Raw genomic sequence first — 12,708 nt, 5'->3', positions numbered from 1 at the left:
ACACACGCCTCACATACGCCAAAAGAAGTAACCGTAAGCCGACTAGGCCGTCGTGCACCAATGAGTCCGAGCGTGGGCGACCACACCCAGCTATTTTTCATCTGACGAAATCTAACTGTGACGAAACGCATAGTGGGTTTCTTTTCCAAGACTGATTGCTTCTGATATATTGTATATCAAACCAAAAGGACCCATTGACGAAGCGGTAATAAGTGCTATCAGGCGTATCACGTGACAGCAGACCGACTAATATAAGGGAATTGGAGAGAGCAACGTCGTATTACCGCTTCGTCTTGGGAGACAAATTACTCATTTCAAGGCCCGCAAAGTGACAGCTTGTGGACTAAAAGGCAAAGTATGAAAAACACTTAATTTTCCTCTCTAATACTGTGTCGATTTATGCACCGGTGTTCCGATGCTGTGATCGCTTCGAAGTGGTCAGTTTGTCAGGACTATTTACAGGACTTTAATAAAAAAAAGTGTATACAAAGTGAGCGGAAACTTACGATCATAGTCACGCGTGACAACAGTCTGTTGTGTCGCGTAAAGTATACAGTAGAGGAGAACGGAAAGTGAGGGTTCTCCGGTCATTCCTTTCTCACCAGGGGCAACGGTCGAGGGGACTTGGGCGCCATCGTCCCACAAAAAGTCGCCTAAGGCAGAGCGCCTTATAGCATCCAGTTCAACGGAGGATGAAGCTTGTAGGTAGCTTAGAGCAGACCAGCCCAGGCACGACTCAACTTTAGAAAAGGCATCTGCGGCCGTCCAATCTTTGGGTGCCCAAGCCACGTCTGGAAGGGTAAGACCACCATCAACAGGCCACAGAGGTTGTGTCTTCCCCGTCAATGCCTGGATTAGAAGACAGGTGGTGTCCTTTAAAAGGTTTCAGGAGCGAATTGAAACCACAAAATGAAAAGCATACGTGTCAAGAAGGCATGTTAAGAGCGCTGGGTGACCTCTGGGCAAACGGGAGGACAGGGAACGTAGGTTCGAAAACTACCGACACAAACGTTTACAAAGGTCACAATTTAGACGATAACCTACTTCTTTTGAAAGGACTACAATAAATGCCCAGAAAGGACGGCAATATAGCTATACTAACCATTCGCCAAAGGCTTGATGCAACCACAGCGTGAAGTAGACAAATCATGGACAAAAATGTTCATGAATCTCACGGAACGACTTCATGCACGGATAACTTTTGTTGATTAAAGAGAGTCGCAGCTGAATGTCCCTGAGGCAGATTATATCGAGTTCTTTTTTACAACCTTTTCTGTGGAAATCGCTCCCATAATCCACCAGTTTTGAAAGCTAATCATAACTATATCCCCTAACAGTTAGGAGTAAGTGGTCTCGCAGGTAATTTCGAATCGTTTATAGTCTCGACTCAGATTCACCGCAGTGCGACAAATTGTCTGATCATGGTATGGATGCACACTATACCGTAGTCTTCACTGGAGGACGAATGGGATCCGCTGTCAAAGACCCTGGCTCAAAATCCACGCTGTGGTGCAGCGGTGTCGGGCTGCCGCGGCAAGGGAACAAGTAGGGAACAAGTCATACGTTTGTTAATTGACCCCTCTGGTAGAACAGATAATGCGGGAGGGAAAAGGCACTAAATAGTATAACTCGACTTGTAAAGGGGGCGTACAAGTCACACGACGGTACACCTCAGTTCTGTGGTGGTTGCCAAACAGTTTGTGGTTCACTCTAATTCACGTAGAGGCAAGGAACATGACCTGTTACAACGCACAGGTGCGCAGGAAACAGAAGCCATTTTCACTCCTTAGCAGAATCTGGCGTGTGTGCTGATAGCAAGCCAGATAGTGGCACACCAAACCCGACTACGGATTGACGACAGCAAGCCCTATGGGTGAGTAACGAAAGTGACCTATGAATGGTTTGGAACACCAGTCAGCTCAAAGCACGGCCAAATATAGATAAACTGATGGCGTCGTATAGTTAGCTGAGTATACGGAATTCCTACCGGCTGTTCGCCGTTCAGCTCCATGATGATTTTACAACACAATCCACCGATAAATAACCAGAAAAGAGAGCTTGCAGGAGATGAAGCAGGAAGCCTTTGAACCGTGATGACTTACCAGTGTGTCGGCCCTTGGGCCTGTATGAAGCAAGCTGCGTAATTTGAAATCCACCCGAGATTCCACGAGAGCGCGAAAGTGAGCCCATGTAAGATCGACCCAGGAAGCTGGCAGCGTGCGTGTTAGTACGCCCAGATTGCCGGAGAGTGCAGCATAAATTGCTCGCTCATACGGGGGTAGGGTGGACTTGAGGAGATGAAAAAACAACATTAATTCGTTCTCAGATTCACTATACCATTACCTGGGCATATCTGGCATGCCACAGGTAGCAGCGGAAAATTCAATCAACAAGAACGGCGATTCAAATGTGATACATCCGTTCAAGACGATGTTTACACTACTTTTTTTAAATTGGTTATACTGGACATTAAAAACAAAATCATAACTTGAGGTTAACCCATAAATAAGGCTTATACACTATCGCTTTTCGGCTATACTCTTTGAGAAGGGTCGGTTCTTGTTTGTCATCGCTGTTGGCCTGTATCCAGTTGTTGAACTCCTAGATACCATGAAAATTTACTGTTCCTTTGGCTAGGTATATGATGAACACACTTATGTTGCATTCCGTAGTCGAAGGCAACCTCCAATAAAACGTGACTCCCAACTGCTGCATTTTACCGCGAGAGATACTGAAAGGAACTATCCAGAATGTGAACATACTCACGGAAAGGTGCTTAGACAGGTTTATGCATTCTACAAGTCATAAAGTAGCCTTCGGTAAAGATAAGCTGGTGTAGAAAATCTGAGTTTTTGGTGCTGGAATAATGGAGTCTTGAAGAGCAAATGCTTCACCAACGTTGAGGAATTGTGTTTAATGCTGACCTCCAAAGACACATTTGAGCAGACATCTCCAATGACAGGTTGTCTTCTTGTGGAGTATACAGCAGTTTTCTGGCGCGAAATCCCTCCGCAGAGGGACTGCTGTCCTAGAAAGAAGTGGGATACTCATGTAATAGTCGGTCTTGAGGAGTCTTGAACACAAGATCGCAAAGGTCATGCTAGTGATTAACGAATTATACGGAAATGCAGCTAAACACAGGCCACTCTGGAGGCATATGTGGCACAAGTGAGCGACAACGCGGCGGTTTTACACAGGATGACTAATTACTGCATCCTATCAGCTAAAAATGCAGCCACATGCATTTCGACTACAGTTCGAATAAATTAAGGTGCATCCGGTTCAAACCTTCAGTGTCGAGTCAATCCAGTTATTTAGAATTTCGCCTAGTTTTCAATCTTGATAATGGACAGTACATGGGTATCTGTTGCTGTTAGGCAGGAATCCACGCGGATTCCACCATACCGCACGTCTTTAGGCGCTGCTACGACCGAGAAGCCTGGCCCGCTCGAGGTTGGCCCAGAATTCGGGACACTTGCCGGTCCGGCATCAAGGCGAGATCTGATTGGTCAACAATCTGGACCCAACAGCCAATCATGACCCAGTATTGGCTAAGTGCCGGTTGCCAATGGCGCTCCAGAACGCGTCAGAAATTCCAGAAAGTTATAGCCGCTTACGCTATATATACGAAGCGCTGTACAACTGTTCCTGATTTCGTTTTGGGCGTTAATAGACCTTGTGCACCTTTGGTGGTTGTTTTGACGCGAACGCTAGCTTGGGAGGCTCAGACCGAGAACTAAGCTGAGGAAAATACCGTTACTACAGCTGCCACACTGACCTTTGTATATGGAGCAGAAAGGCAACTCGGGAAAAAAGCAGGGAACTGCAAACACCTCTGTTTAAAGCTAGAATGGTATAGTAACCCTACTGGGTAGCACATGGTAACCTCAAATGCAGCAGCACAAAGCCGTAGAGATAGTGGAAACAACCCAAGTAAAACACCTGTACTCACATTTTCCGCATTCCACCATGCAACTGATTTATACAGTATCCGATTCACATTACCCACAATTTCCTCCGGCTCCGGAGAAACGGGCGCTTCGACTTTCGCTACTCGTGTGTGGCTCCATTTGTTGTTCAGTTGCCAAATATCTCCCTCTGTCACCTCCATATCACCAAAGTCTGTATACGGTGGAGAATTCGGTGTTAGGCGAGAGCAATGAAATAGCCTCCATCCTTCAAGAGAAACCGCACGCCAGAATTCACCGCGCTGCATGCATAAACGTTGAGCCTTTGAAAAAAAAGAGAAGACGGAGTAATAAACGCGACTCGTGGCAGGCTAAGGGGACCGGGACAACACAGTCATGTTGACCAACAGCCAGAGAACATATATGGAACATTCATGGCGTCTTTCAATAACAATAAACGGTGCTAAATTGATAAAAGAGAAAAAGTACTCAGCCGATGGTTTGTTCATTTATCAAACGAGTTAGCATAAACCGCAGCAACAAGTGTGTTCCGCTAATGCAAAGCCACGTTAATTTGAAGAATAAACCTACGTAGTCTCCGATGAACATTAGACTCGACTTCACCTAACGAATTCGCGGTACGACATACCTGGTACTTAGAACTGATGATTGCAGTTATCAGACAACCTGCAATAACAACTAGGTTATAGCTTCCTTCATTACACGACTTCGCACTTGTGACCGAGTATTCGCCGAAAATTCGTTAGCACACCTGTATCCTAGATGAATTAATCGGAGGCGATGAACGTAAAGAACACAACCACACGTATTTGCCAAGTTTTGAGTATATGTAACATGTGCACTCATTGTTATGGAAGAGACGTCCACTCACCCGTTGTAGATCTCCCCCACGAATACACAAAAACAAATAATTCAAGTAACGGTCATTCGTCGTCTGATCTTTTGGGTGCCATTGAGTCCCCGTACAATGCGTTGCGTCGGGATGCTGAGGAGACGGAAAAGTAAAAACAGAACATAAGATTTGAGCAAGAAACAGATTCAAGGGGGTATAAAAACCGGATTAGTAGGCCTGTGCATAGTTGGAAAAAGATGGTGTAAAAACCTCTTCTACGTCACAAATTCAACACACACCATGGGACCAAGTTCATATTTCTGTAATTAAAGTTTGCTCATCCAATAGTGTCGTTAAAGTCAGTGATTTAGAATTACCCAGTTATGGTCATCAGACCTACATCTTTTATGTGTCCTTTGATCGAACTTCCGCATGCACACACAAAGACAAAGGCACATAGAGACCAATTCATTCCAAACTAATCCAAAGGAGTTGAAGTCTGAAGGTGTGCGATGTCATGAACGGTCCATAGGAGAACGGTCACATTCAAAAATGAGTGGTGTTACCAGTGTACCAGTAAACCGCGAAGTCACTTGTGTGCAAACGAACTGAAGTCAGTTACGGCAACCACCAATCTGGTATACGATTGTCCCACGACTATATCACGACTGGTTGCACTAGGGTACCAAGGTGAGCATGTGTAAGATAGATTGTATTGTCTGGTTCTCCAACAAGGCCGTCCGGGATGCGTGAATTGTCAACATGGGAGCGCTATTAAGGGGTTGAGGGGTAGACGAGTGGAGTCCGTTCGTAAGACGCGATTCTCTGCCAGCAGTCAACAAATAAGACTTGAGTAATTCTTTCCGCAAAATCTAACACACCAAGCCTATAGCTCCCGAAACATTTAGAAGATGCTCAGGCTGGTTCACAAAGAAAAACACCGACAAAATTAACTACTTTATGAAGCCCGCACAACAACATACAGCTGGTAACGAGTAATTAGCAACAATTTCACAGAATAGAACCATAATAAGACTCACCAAAACCGTCGGTAAATTTCTGGATTTCAGTTCTGATGCTGAGAGGAAGCTCAATGCATGAGCTGTGTTTTCCCTGAAACAAGAATTTGGTATAGCAGTGAGAAATTGTAAGCAAAGGTTAAAAAAATAAGTCAGTCAGAAAGTAGCCTCATCGTCATTCCACCATAATGGACAAACCAAATCACCGTCCACATGAAAATTATTCAGGAACAATAAGATACGTGGCTCAGTCATGCAGCCAGTGGAGTTCAAAGGCATCAAAGCTGTCGTACGCACCACGTATCTAATCTATTTTACACTTCTTCGAACGGAATGATTCAATATCATTTAACCAACTAGGACATTGTGTCCAGTGTCTGGCTATTCCTTCCGAGGTCTCCCATTTTTCGGTGAACGAAATAGATAGAAAAACACACCCTTGTCAAATGGCTTACAGTTGACTAACTGAGCAGAGGCATCGTATGATGCGGACAGCACACTGGCATTTAATACAGGAAGAGATCACTTCAATTCAATCAAGTGTCTGTATCCGGAATTGGTGCTGACTTTTCACTAGTCTGAGCAATGAGCTTGGAGTTTTTAAAAGTGACCATCATAAAGTAAAACTAAGCACTTCTGCTCAAAATGGCCTATTTTACATGTCCCGTGTAATACCATCATATACAAAACAAACGCAGAAGAACATATTCCTGAGAAAGAGTCAGGAAGGCGACACAGGGCAATTACGAGTTTCCCGCACCAGTATGTAATCACCAGCAAGCAGACAACAATAGTCTTGAACAAAACAAATTGTGGTCGCGTTAGCCGCCCGATAGCCAAGAGTCATTTGTTAACGTCGGATATGGTGTATGATCTGGCCGAATAAATCGGAACTTAAACTTTCACGAAGACCGGAACCGAGCTGAAAAAGCGAATGTTTGGATTTTGCCAGCAGACTACAACCTCACTTTGGCCTGTCCCATAAAAAAATACAGATCACGTTTAGAAAATGATGAAATTTCTGGAGGTTCCAGCAGCACTTTCCGTACAATGGTAAAAAGGCAGCGTATTTTCACGCAGGCGATACACTGTGGCCGAAAATGATCATCGTTAGTGAATCTCACAAGAACATACGCTGCACAAAATTGACGTTAGAGTATCGTCGATTTTAGGCGGCAAAGGGATTTGAGGAGGGGACATGCGCACACCGTAGGGGGGTTGCAGCATAACATGGACTGCATCTCGACAACTAGGCTTCAGTGTGCAGTTTTCCACCACAAGCCAGCTTAACTAGCACCAAAAAACCCTGTGCAGGTATTTTGCCATGGTTGGAAAATGGTTTTCTTACTGCGCATCGGCTTCTACGCATCAAAATTGATGCTTTGACCACAAGTCGCAAATCAGCTGATTAGCCTACTGCTGCACACAACGCACTGTTAAGATGTGCGATCACGGGAGCGATTGTTCTCACGCCAAACTGAGGCATTTGATGTTAAAAATCTGGGACGGACGCGTCAAAAAAGGGGGGAGGTTATGGCCACCAGGAAACAAAACGTACTGTTTCCAGCAACCGTTGAGACGGCCAAAGAATTCCAAATAGAAGGATGGAGTATGCGAAAAACAAACACTGGCTTACCACGTGGCAGTTTGGTTGAACAAACATTCGTATCGTTCAGCCACTTCAGCAATGTGTTCACGTACTCGTCGTTCAAGCCAGTCGACCAGCATCTTCATGAGATAAGAAAATATTCAAAATATGAGAAAGAAAACACCAAATTGTGAAGACAGACTCCAAGAAATGACGAGAGTTCCAAAGTTGAATTTCCGTATATTAAAACAATTTTTGAAACGCAATCAGCCACCGCATATGGAAACCTTCGCTTTAAGTCTGCCCACACACCAGACACTAGTAGTACCGATAGAGAAAAAGCATCCACGGATAATTTTAGGCGGTAGGTGGGAGATTTTATCAGCGAAAGGGTACTGAAAACTTGCAATGATGATCACAAGCGCTTACGAGTTCATTCCGAGACAGAGGGATCCTTATAACAGACCACAGCAGCATACAAGGTCATACTGCGGTAATGACTGCCAGTGAGACCAAAAGGATTGGTAACAGCACACACATGTTAGCAATGAACGGACTTGGGAACTCCCAACTTGTGTATGGTGGGATGGCATACATTTCCAAATAGGCCAATCACATCGAACTAAGCCGATGAACTGCCGCACACAGTGAGTAGTGCCACATGCGGTTCGAGGTGACATATGCGTCCCCGGAACGTCCTGTATCCGACGGAAACTTGAAGCAATTGGACCGGGGGGCGAAGAGGATGAGTTAGTTCTAAAAACACCAGCATGCCCAACTGGTGACCCATAAATGTCGAATCAAGTTGGTCAGCGCACGAAAAAATAGGCGCAAGACTTCTCTGAAGCCACAATGCTGCACAAGCATATAAGGGACGTACTATCCAACACCGACCCACCTTGAATATGGCCTCAAAATTGTTGCAGTAAAGGATATTGTACCACAGTTCAAAGAGACATACTCCAAAATCATTTACGAGCCGGCAACAAAGCTGCCAGCATAAATTGTCTAAATTGTTAAGAAGAGAATCGTAGAGTGATGTGACTTGCGAACCCGTCAACGACCGTCTTGTCTCAGGTACAACCTTACTCCGTTGCAAACATGAGAAAAGGCTACGTTGTCCTGTGTAGGGGAATCATGCACTCCGATAAAACTTTTGTGACGCCCGGGATACCGTAGGTAGAATACATGAAAATCAACGCACCTGTGCCTCCCGTAGGCTGCTATCCCGTTCGTAAAGTAGTTTTGCAATTTCCCGTTCTGAATGACGCACAGCCTGAAAAATTCAGATCGAAAGCGGACCAGGTGTAAAACATATGATCTGAATGAAAAAGTCCCGACAGGCACAGTAGTCATTTTTACGGAGCCCATGCCAAAGTAAAGTAAGCAAAGTGAAACAGTGGAAACCTGTGAAAAATTGTATCACCACCAGAAGTGAGCACATAAAAGTCCAGAACTGTGCTCTTTGACATATGGTGCTACAGGATGTACCATTATAATAAATCCCCTGGGGACGCAACTAAGTGGCTGATTGTACTAGCTTCAGAATTTTTGGAGTAAACGATTGAAACAATAACACAAGTCATGCAGGAAGCACAACTGATTCCCAGCTCTAAATAACCCTGCTATATTTTGTGGCCCCACAAAAGGATAAATGAATTACTTACAATATACTTGACATACTTTAGGCCACTGCGCAGGAGAGCTTAATGAATCAGTTAGAAACCGTCACTTTAAAACAAACTGAAAACTCGTGCCATCCTTTGTCAATTCAAGGTTTCTTAAGTTGCCGAAGATTCCGTGGGAGGAAGCAAAGTAGTAGACAGCTCACGATTCCGCTCGGGGAAATATTACCACCTAACTTACAAGAGCCTGATGAGGTTTGTCTGTGAGTTGGGATGACAACCTTATACGACACAAAAAAACATCAAAAACGAAGACCACAAGAATACCTCGTTTAGCTTTCTCATGCGACAACAAAGATTCACAGTATAACATCAAAGGATTGGACTGCAACATCGCTTCAGCTCACAAATTCTTGTTCTCCACCTAATACTGTTTAGTTTCTCACCTAAATCTTCAGACCTCACCCATTTGCGACTCCATAAATCTATACACTTTGATCGTATCCGTCTTCAAATGGGATGTGTGCCTACACAACTTCCTCCTTACCTATTTCTCAGCTTACTATTGATAACTCTTGTACCACCAAACTACAATTGATCCAGCTCAAATTCAGATTTTCCGGGTAAAACAAAAAGTTTGCTTTGTTTGCCGACCTTCAGATGATGATGGTGATGACGCGTCCTCTCCTTCCCACTTGTTGAATGCTAATTGTAAACAGGTGAGTCAATCCTACTTCACTGCAAAAGTGTGTATTCTCGGTGAATCCAACGCCCTTAATAATGGGTGGCTACAGTTTTATTTACACGAAGGTCCCACAAGCCATGCAGTCGAGTTCTTTTCCACGACCAACTTTTTATACATATATTATCCTTATCTATCCTCCAACTTAACGTCCTAACTACAACGATGATGTAAACCCTTGATTCCTCTTTAACCTTACATTCATCTGATTACGTCATGACCTCTGCTGTCCCCCTTGGCTCTTCGGATCACCGTTATATCCATTTCCCCAGTGGTATTCACGCCCGTGGGTAGCAAAGAAGCAAACACGCGTTGAAATATGCATTCTTGCCCATCGACGGTGCTGCTCATCTATAGTCAAAAGAGTCGAAGATGAATTCATTGCACGAAAGATGACTCAGTCATTTAAGGCACGTACCGACGTCGATTCTTTTGGGGTCTGAAAGCCAGTCGACTTGTTTTTCCTCACTCCCTTCCGACGAATGCCTTGAAAGCAGAGATCTTTGCTCAACCTTTACCTCAAGCTCTTCTCTTTCTCCCCCGGTCATTTCAAGAATCGACCAACCACCCTCACGCATTGTTGGTATTTCATTTCTTTGGAGTGTGAAAAAGTCGTCGGCCCTTTCCTTTTCGAACATGACTCCGGGTTCGGCATACGGAACTTCGTGCCAAACTTCCCATGTAATGGTTGCATATAAGACTGGTCAATTGGATTGAAAGACGTATGTATAAGCATTCTGGGCGAACAGTGCGGACGGTGTCATCTACCAGATTCGGAAAGTGAGCACTGGAGTCAATGTGGATCCGTTCTCTCTCCTTTTGATGCGGACGGTCTACTATCGACCGAATAATCCCACGTCATCAAGAGCAAAATGTAACGAGCCTTAACATTTGTAGGGTCTTGTCGTAAGGTCAACAAATATCCAGCAGTTAACCAAATGGCGATGAGTTGAGAGGACAGTTTATATTACCTTGGTTATCAGAAAGTGGGGAGGGAGGCAACATGGACAGCATATAGGTGGACAGAATGGAACAAAGGTTTGATAAGTGATTGGGTCTGGCGGCGTGTCACAGGACTAAGACCAATCCACAATTCGTATGAATCTCCATTATAAGCACACTTTCGGGCCAAGTAGCCGTAGTGTGGCTGCCTCAGCTGCCGCCAAGCAACAGCTTTGGATGGACACTGGTAACCTTGACATCCGTAATCCTTGCAGACGAAGTCAACCTGCACATTCCCTCATCCCACTGCTTTCAACCCTCTGCTTCACCTAGAGTGTGCTACAATCGACAATAGGCCATCAATATCCCAAATATCGACCTTGCCAACATCTTCAATCGTCGAATTTATCAACGCTCAATCGCTCCGAGTCCCCCATCTATCCACCTACCTAATTTCACTCCGATTTAAGGGATCTACTATCAACGCTGACTCTTCACCTTTTACAGCTCTTGGTCCACCTTTTGCTGAAGACCTATCCTGGTCCTCACACGTCAAGACTCAGGTGACGGGGACATCTAGGAGGTTTCGGCGCAAATATCTCACTCCTGCTCAAATGGTTCTACTTTATAAACTCCGAATTCGCCATACTCCAGAATACTTCTGTACTATCTGGGCTAGAGCATCTTCAGTTACTGTTGTGGATTCCACGTGAAACTGCCCAACTCATCGGAATCCCTTCATTGACCGACAAGCTGGAAACATCCTCATCCTGTTTAATCCTACCGTTCGTACGACGGAAGATGCTGATCGAAACAACTTTCGTCCCTTCACCTATATATTCCAATCACGCAACAGGCTTGAGTCACCTAGTCACCCCTATCAAGTTACCACTACACGTTGTAGAACTGATCTCTCCTCATTCTTTTTTCAGGAATGCCCCTCATTCGGAACTCCGCGACGCCTTATCTTCCCTAGCTTATACAACTTTGGACCATGCAAATGTCGAATTAACGTTCATCTCAATCCACCTTAAGGTTTATGTTATTTCCTGTATAGTTTCATGTTGCCTTTTATTGTTATTTACACGGAGTTTGCGACCATGGATCCCCCTTTTTCTTAATTCACACAAAAATTTTTCACATATCAGAAGCTATTACCCATCGAACGGCTGTGCATACTTTCGTGATATGGTGATACTTACCATGAAGTCTGCAGCACTCGTATCGACCCATCCCTTGAGTTCCGACTCCACGCGATCCCCGTAAAGAGCAGCTACAAGCGTCCATGTGTGCTTTTCAAGAGTAAGCAGTTCCAAAATGTTTTTCGCATTCGGAAAACTAAACAAAAAGATTTATTTGACGAACTCGAGAACATACCCTTCCGGATAAACAACGCGCGAGCCAAACTTAGGAAGACGATGCACCGCAAGCTCACATAAACCACTGTACTTCAGAGGTACATCAATGGGTGTGTTCACGGACATACGCCACTGATCATGAAACTGGCTAAAAAGAAATGATCCTTCTGGAGTGGCATAAAGGTCGACCGACAAAACTTACCAAAAACTTCCGGATCCTCATCGATTAGGGTAGTCGTGTTCACGGAAATGTATGGTGTTCTTTCTATCTAAAACGGTCGAGTTCATTGATCATATAAAGAGAAACGAGTAACTTGCATCACACCAACTTTCGACAAGCATTGATTCCACAGGGTTGACAGGTTCCTGAAGAGAAGAACACAGTGCAGCCATTAAAATGCTATGAAGGAAGTCACCAATCAAGCCAAGCAAGTAATTCTGACGAAAAGATTAAGGCCATACAACAAACAATCTGACACAGTATCTAACTAGACGCCAACCTTACCTAAACCTCAACTTCACATCAGAAACGGTTTGGCACACTAAACAAAAAAGGCCCTAGTCAAACCGCATACTGATGATGTCTCCTCGATTGGTGACGAAAAGCCTACAAACAGTCTGTCGAGCTCGGTGATCTGCAATCCGAGCAACTACAAGTAAACAAACTCAAGCT

At 44.5% G+C, this 12,708-nt stretch overlaps 1 protein-coding gene across 1 annotated transcript in view; it reads right to left on the bottom strand.

Moving 5' to 3' along the window:
* T265_01809 (hypothetical protein) overlaps positions 1 to 12,202 on the bottom strand; it is a gene marked incomplete at both ends in the record, with an annotated part of 41,493 nt that extends 29,291 nt beyond the window's left edge. The window contains 9 exons of the mRNA XM_009165919.1: positions 507 to 849; positions 2,103 to 2,288; positions 3,953 to 4,231; positions 4,801 to 4,914; positions 5,802 to 5,874; positions 7,417 to 7,508; positions 8,573 to 8,644; positions 11,880 to 12,015; positions 12,055 to 12,202. Coding sequence (XP_009164183.1) covers positions 507 to 849; positions 2,103 to 2,288; positions 3,953 to 4,231; positions 4,801 to 4,914; positions 5,802 to 5,874; positions 7,417 to 7,508; positions 8,573 to 8,644; positions 11,880 to 12,015; positions 12,055 to 12,161 — 1,402 coding nt within the window. The remainder of the gene's footprint in view (positions 1 to 506; positions 850 to 2,102; positions 2,289 to 3,952; positions 4,232 to 4,800; positions 4,915 to 5,801; positions 5,875 to 7,416; positions 7,509 to 8,572; positions 8,645 to 11,879; positions 12,016 to 12,054) is intronic.
* Positions 12,203 to 12,708: the final 506 nt, after the last annotated feature.

The sequence above is a fragment of the Opisthorchis viverrini genome, assembly GCF_000715545.1.
Source record: "Opisthorchis viverrini unplaced genomic scaffold opera_v5_20, whole genome shotgun sequence".
Lineage (NCBI taxonomy): Eukaryota > Metazoa > Platyhelminthes > Trematoda > Opisthorchiida > Opisthorchiidae > Opisthorchis > Opisthorchis viverrini.
This window is presented reverse-complemented; position numbering and strand designations above follow the sequence as displayed.